The sequence below is a fragment of the Suricata suricatta genome, chromosome 1 (genome assembly GCF_006229205.1).
Source record: "Suricata suricatta isolate VVHF042 chromosome 1, meerkat_22Aug2017_6uvM2_HiC, whole genome shotgun sequence".
Taxonomy (NCBI): domain Eukaryota; kingdom Metazoa; phylum Chordata; class Mammalia; order Carnivora; family Herpestidae; genus Suricata; species Suricata suricatta.
Genome location: NC_043700.1, coordinates 155246865 through 155254099, shown reverse-complemented (window position 1 = coordinate 155254099; position 7235 = coordinate 155246865). Strand labels below are relative to the sequence as shown.

Sequence of the window (7235 nt, the reverse complement as noted above, 5' to 3'; positions counted from 1 at the left end):
GGAGGCCCGGGGGAGCGAGGCGGCCCCGCGGCGCGCGCCCAAGGGTCCGGAGCAGTCCCCGCCGGTGGGTCAGGCCCGGGACGCCGCGGGCCAGAGGTCGTCGCCGCGGAGCCCCGAGCAGGCCAAGGAGAGGCCGCGCTTCCAGGTGAGGCTCAGTCCGCGGGGGGGAGGGATGGGGGCACGGACTCGGGGACCCGGAGGGGGGTGTGGTCTTCTCCGGGGTCCTGTCCCCGGCCTCTCCCGGTGGCTGCTCGCGACACGTGGAGGCGCCAGCTTTTTTAGGCGCGCGCCAGGCCTGTGGGCCTCTTCTCAGCGGCTCCCAGAAGCAGGTGTCTCTCCAACAGCCGAATTCAGGGAGCGCAGCCCGATTGTCTTTGCTGGTGCTTGTGAAACGTGGGCTCCGCAGGTTGGCGGGGGAGGCGCCCTGGTAACGGTCTGACTCCCAGCAGATATACTGGATAAAACCCTGACCGTAGGCACGTGGCCAAGAGTTGTTCCGCATTTGGACGACCTAGGAGGGGTTACCAGAGAACCTCAGAAGGGGAACTTGGACTATTCCCGAGGATCCTACTACCTGTCTCCCTCCATGCAATGTGGCAAAAGCTTAATAGTCAGTTACTGGGGTCCTGCCTGCTCAGCTCTCCCCCGATTCTTGCCCGAATTTTCCAAGTTTCCATTGGGAGCTAGAGCTATGAATTGTCTCCCTTGGGATTTTTTACCCCCTTGCTCCTAGAAAGCCCCGTTATTCAGAAACTCCACACTACTAAAGCGTTAGGGCCACTGTGGAGTGCGGCCTGAGCGCAGCAGGCTTGGAGGCCGGTTCACACCAGCTGACCCTAGAGGGCTGGAGTGTGCTGAGCGCAGTGGTGACCCGGGGTAGTGGAAAGGCAGGGGTAGGAAGAGGCCTGGAGGTCTCCTTTGGGGTCAGGCCAGGGCTGTTGGAGTCAGGGGAAGAGAGGAGGAGTGAGTCAAGTTCACAGAAGCTGCGTGTAATGTAAACCACGTGTGATTTTCACTCCTAACTGTCCTGGACCTGTGTTTGCCCACCTATGAAATTGCTGTAGAATTGGCAGGAACTTGGGAGAGCACTTAAAGGGCTAACTCCAAACACTTGTTTAGAATTTGTTTCTCACTGGGAGGCAATAAGAGAAAGAAGCTTAACAATAAGGGGGCACTACCTTAGTTCACGTTGAATGTGAATTCTGGCTTATCCACAATAGCTTCCTAGCACTGTTTAGAAACTGAACTAGCAGCGTAGAGCATGAACTTCTGAGTGAACATCTTCAAAGTATCTTAGGACACAGAATCCTCCTTTTCTTCAGCTTAACCACTTTTACCTGTATATGTTCTAAAATTAAACTTTATCCTATAGAGAAAAGGATTCCCTAAAGAATCTCCAGGCTCAGAGAAGCCCAGATGTTTGGCTTTTCCCTTGCTTGTCAGAGGGAAAATATCTACTTCAGTAACTTGTCAATTGGTTTGCTTTATGAACCAAGTTAATCTGGAATAGAAACAAAAAAAATTTTATGTCTTTATTTTGAGAGAGAGAGCGAGCGAGACAGAGTGAGTGGGGGAGGGGCAGAGAGAACGAGACACAGAATCTGAAGCAGGCTCCAGGCTCTGAGCCATTAGCACAGAGCCTGACACAGGGCTCGAACTCCTGGACTGTGAGATCATGACCTGAGCTAAAGTTGGCTGCTTAACCGACTGAGCCACCCAGGCACCCCTGGCATGGAAACTTTTTTAGGCTTGTGATTGCTTCTGTGCTTAAGCCATTAGGTCATTCAGTTACTCCATTGAAGAGACCAACTCAAACCTTGAGCCTGCTTTTCTCCATGATCTGGAATGATGTTGCCAATTTTAAGTTGCAAATCGATCCTTCCCAGCTTCTGAGATGAGGCTAATTCAGATATCCTGTGGGTTAAAGTATGTCTTTTTGCTCAGTTCTTAGAGCAGAAGTATGGTTATTATCACTGCAAGGAGTGCAACATCCGATGGGAAAGTGCCTACGTGTGGTGTGTGCAGGGCACCAACAAGGTAAGAAACACCCAGGGACTGGCAGCTTTTTAAAAAAATAAAGTTTGAGCCAGACAGTGTGAGTGGAGGAGGGGCAGAGTGAGAGCGAGGAGGAAGACGGAGAATCCCAAGCAGGCTCCACGCTGTTGGCACAGGGCCCAGCCCAGGGCCTGAACTCACACAAGGGGGAGATCATGACCCGAGCCGAAACCGAGTGAGACGCTTAAGTGACGGAGCCACCCAGTGCACCTCTGAACTGGCCACTTTTTGACATGAGTGTCAAGAGGGTTTTGCTTGTGTCCCTCTCTCCTCACAGGTTTACTTCAAGCAGTTTTGCAGAACTTGTCAGAAGTCGTATAACCCTTACCGAGTGGAGGATATCACGTGTCAAGTAAATTGAATGTTTCCATTTTGTGTCTGACCTGGGTAGTTGGCAGAGGGCTTTGGGGTCGCTCCTTGAAAGCATTTCCTAAAAGAGGCTGAGTTCCCAGTGACCTAGGTTTTGACTGCTTTTCGGTGGAGATTGTGCAAATAATACTCAACCAGAAACAGGGCCTCGAGGTCTTGTTCCCCTCTGGTCACGTTAACCTCCTTAGAGCCTGCTGCCTCTCCCGCAGTAGAGGAGAGTGTCTGCCTTACCTGGTCCTCGGTCTCATGGGAGAGAGCAGATCAAAAATTGAATCCCTCTCTACTAACATGAGGTGGTAGAAGTTGTCCCGCCCAAAGGCTTTTTCTGAAGCATATTCCCACGGTGGGTATTTAGAGGAAGCTCAGGTTTTTAAAGTTTGTCTTGCCTGAGTGCTGGCACATGGAGGGTGATTTGTGTTCAGTACATCTAAGCTGCCAGCCTTGTGGGGCTAACTAGGGACCTTGCCGGGTCAGGGGCAGCTAAGTGCTGCACTAGGGCTTAGATAATCTCGGGAAAGGGGTGATTGAACTTGCCTGTGAGCACCCAGCTGGTGGAGCCTGATGCGTCCGTTGACATGGCCTAATCCACGCACTTCACTCAGAATGGATGTTGGAGGCCTCACACTCCAGGGTCGGGGGGGAGAGCCCAAGGACGGAAAACGGTGTAGACGCCCTCAGATCAGGGCAGAGTAGGGTCAGGTTCTGAAGTGGGATGGATCCCCTAACTGCTAGCTCTTGGCCCGTAGTTGCCACACGGACTTCAGTGTCAGCCTCAGGCCATTTGCAGCAGGTGGAGGTGAGGGCAAGGCCAAGGCTGCAGGAGCTAGGCTTGGCCCACGGCTTGCTCCTGATCCCTACCCTCACACCTTAGCTTTCCTGGCCCGATTCTTCTCCTCTGCCTGTTTCTTCACCCTTCAAGTGCAGGAAAAGATTTCCTTTTAGATGACTGCATTTCAAAAGCTCACAAGTCCAAACTGAACCCTGTGCAGCATGAGACCACGACCCCCTGGATTAAAGACCCTCTGTTCCCATCCTGCTCTTGCTGGAAGGGGCGTGGTCAGAACAAGAGTAGCACGGGGCCTTGCTTAGAGTGCGTTTGGTTAAGTGTTCGAATGGACTAGAAAAATAACTTTGAACCATGGGTTTATCTTCTGTATGTGCTTCTCACTTTGGTTTTTCAGAGCTGTAAACAGACTAGATGCTCCTGCCCTGTAAAACTTCGCCACGTTGACCCCAAAAGGCCCCACCGTCAGGATTTGTGTGGGAGATGCAAGGGGAAACGCCTATCCTGTGACAGCACTTTCAGCTTCAAATACATCATTTAAATGAATGTAAACAGATGGTCCAGCTTGAACGTGAGCTAGTGAAGCAGACCAGTTAGCTTTCTTCCATGCCCCTTCTTCTGCCTCTTCTCAAAATACTTCACGAAAGGCTGTATTTTTGATGAAGCCTTCAAATAAAAGTATTGCAAAACAATGGATAAACTGCAGAAGATCCTTATTCTTGAGAGCTTCTCTAACAGTCTGGGTCTGTCACGGTGCGAGAGGGCCTCACAGGTGTGTGTAGGGCTGAAGCTTATGAGCAAGATACTGATCGGATGAAAAGCCAGCTCACCATTAAAATAAGCATTTTTCGGAGTGAGATGGAGGTAGAGCCAGGCTTAGTGTATGAGGAGAGTTAGGATTCTGACTCTGGCTTGCCCCGAGGGGCTGGCTAGCTGTGGGTGCCATCTGAGGGGAGTGACATTGTGAACCACATGGGTCGTTGATCACAATCTCCCAGACAGGGTACAGGTGGGGACCAGAACGGGGTGGCCATGGGCAGCTTCTTTAGGACTCCAGAACTTGAAGTAACTTAAGACTTCAGAACTTAAGGTAACTTAAAATTAGGCCTCCTAAATGTACTTAAAGATTTCAAGCTAACAGACTACTTCAGGCTAGGTTTTTGTCTCGTAGTTTCTGTAACTGCAGACCGTCTAACGTGGGAATGCATATCCTAGATGCACCTGCCAGCTTCCTCCATGATTCCCAGGACCACACTAGGCCCTGCTCCCAGGGCCCTCCTGCTTGGGGCTGGCACTTTGTCTAGAGCCTCAGGGGCTTTTAATGAAATCAGCTGAGGGTTATTGGTTTTCATGGGAATGGAAACCACATAACTGGAACCAGGTACTAATTACGCCTCCTTCCAATTTTTGGTTTTTTTTTTTTCCCCCTTAAAGTTGAGAGAGCGCAAGCAGGGCCGGGGCAAAGAGAGGGGGAGAGGATCTGAAGCAGGCCTTGTGCTGACAGCAGCAAGCCCCATGTGGGGCTTGAACTCCCAAACTGAGATCATGACCTGAGCCTGAAGCACATGCTTAACCGATTGAGCCACCCAGGTGTCCCTTCCTTCCGATTTTCGAATCATTCCATTTGTTAACCCTTACAACCTTGGATATGCCTGTTAACATCATGGATGCTTGGGTGTAGACAAAGGTGAGGAATAAGGAACCTAAAAGGAGGTTGAGGTCTCTAGAATCCTTAGAACAATGGGAAGTCCCCTCAGCACTCAGAGACCTAGGGAGGTGCTTGTGAAACAGAATCCAAGGCCCCTATCCCTACCCTACCGAATGACTATCTGGGAAGGAGGCATTTTAACAAGTGTGCTGGGTGTTGCTTATGGGATTAAGTGTGGGACTTGGGTCAACCTTGTATTTTGGAAAAACATGGATGTGGCCTTAGCCCTTATGGAGCTTCCAGGGTAGTAGATAGATGGCCATTACTTTCTGCATTAAAATGAGGAACATGGAGTTTCTGCCACCTAATATGAAAGAGCTCCTTAAATAAATGTCTGTAATAAATAGGGAATTTGATTTAGGGAGATCAGGGAAGCTTGCCTGAAAAGTGACACTTTGGCTGACAAAAAGTTTGGGTGAATTGAATTAGTTGAAGAGGGGAAGGAGAAACTTTCCAGACGAAGGTAGCATGTGCAAAGGCCCAGTGGCAGTGTAAACCAGAAGGAAGCCCAAGTTGTAGAACAACTTGTCTGGAGGACAAGGAGGGGCAGGATGGCAAGTGACACAAGGTAGGCCCTGGCCTGGGGTGGGGGGGTGATATTTTTTAGGCCTTTCTCAGGTAGGACTGGTCCTTGCCCTCAGCATTCACTGGAAGATTTTAAAGCTGTTAAAGCTTTTTTAACAGATCTACTGTTAAATAATCACCCTAGCTGTACAGTGGATGCCTGTAAACCAGTAAGGAGACTTGCCAAGAGCAGATAAAATGGTGGTGTGGCCAAAGAGACAATGACAGCTCTAGGCGTGGGGAAAGGAGATGTTCTAACCCTGTTACTAGTGGTTTGCTTGAGGGCAGGGACAGGGAAACTCATCTGTGCAAGTGCACTCTGTAAACACTTGTGGAATGAGTGTGGGAACAAGAGAAAAACATCTGGTGAGTCCTAAGCCTGTTAATATGGGTAGTTACATCAGGTAGCTTGCCATTGTTTTCCCTAACGGAACAACTAACCTACAGGCAAGGATCGAAGTAGGTTTGACTTAGATTTAGTGGGCATTGAACAAAGCAGCACAAAAACATCTTTGTTATGATAAAAGTTGTGATAACATTCTAGCAACTAGAAAGCTCTGTCAAACTGTAGGTTACAAAGAAAATTTATAAAATGTGTATATATGTGTACCTGTGTGTGTATACATTTGATTAAGAGATTGATTTGTTCATTTTAGCCACTCTGACTAGCGTGAGGTGGTATCTCAGTGTGGTTTTGATTTGTTTCCCTGACAAGTGATGTTAAGCATCGTTTCATGTGCCTGTTGGCCACCTGGATGTCCTCTTTGGAGAAGTGTCTGTTCATGTCTTCTGCCCATTTCTTCACTGGGTTATTTGTTTTTCGGGTGTGGAGTTTGATGAGTTCCTTGTAGATTTTGGATATTAGCCCTTTATCTGATATGTCATTTGCAACTATCTTTTCCCATTCTGTCAGTTGCCTATTAGTTTTCTCGATTTTTTCCTTTGCAGTGCAGCAGCTTTTTATCATGAGGTCCCAAGAGTTCAGTTTTGCTTTCATTTCCCTTGCCTTTGGGGATGTGTCAAGTAGGAAATTGCTGCATTGGAGGTCAAGGAGGTTGTTTCCTACTTTCTCCTCGAGGATTTTGATGGTTTCCTGTCTCACATTCAGGTCCTTCAGCCATTTTGAGTTTATTTTTGTGTATGGTGTAAGAAAGTGGTCTAGTTTCATTCTTCTGCATGTTGCTGTCCAGTTCTCAAGATGCTGGCGAGGGTGTGGAGAGACGGGCACCCTCCTACACTGTTGGTGGGAATGTAAACTGATGCAGCTGTTCTGGAAAACAGTGTGGAGGTTCCCCAAAAAACTATCCATAGAATTCCCCTATGACCCAGCAATACCACTGCTGGGGATTTACCCAAGGAATACAGAAGTGCTGATGCATAGGGGCACATGTACCCCAATGTTCATAGCAGCAATGTCAACAATAGCCAAATCATGGAAAGAGCCTAAATGTCCATCACTCGATGAATGGATAGGAAGATGTGGTGTGTGTGTGTATGTGTGTGTGTATATATATATATATATATATATAATGTGTGTATATATATATAATGTGTGTATATATAATGTGTGTATATATATGTGTGTATATATATATAATGTGTGTATATATAATGTGTGTATATATATGTGTGTATATATATATAATGTGTGTGTATATATATATGTGTGTGTATATATATATATAATGTGTGTGTATATATATATGTGTGTGTATATATATATAATGTGTGTGTATATATATAACGTGTATATAT

The 7235-nt window shown here is 47.8% G+C and overlaps 1 protein-coding gene across 1 annotated transcript in view; it reads left to right on the top strand.

The window, feature by feature from the left end:
* ZAR1 (zygote arrest 1) overlaps positions 1-3826 on the top strand; it is a 4380-nt gene extending 554 nt beyond the window's left edge. Inside the window, exons 3-6 of the mRNA XM_029952092.1 lie at positions 5-145; positions 1945-2037; positions 2333-2407; positions 3606-3826. Of these exons, the coding sequence (XP_029807952.1) occupies positions 5-145; positions 1945-2037; positions 2333-2407; positions 3606-3749 (453 nt within the window). The 3' untranslated portion in view covers positions 3750-3826. The remainder of the gene's footprint in view (positions 1-4; positions 146-1944; positions 2038-2332; positions 2408-3605) is intronic.
* The last annotated feature ends 3409 nt before the right edge of the window (positions 3827-7235 follow it).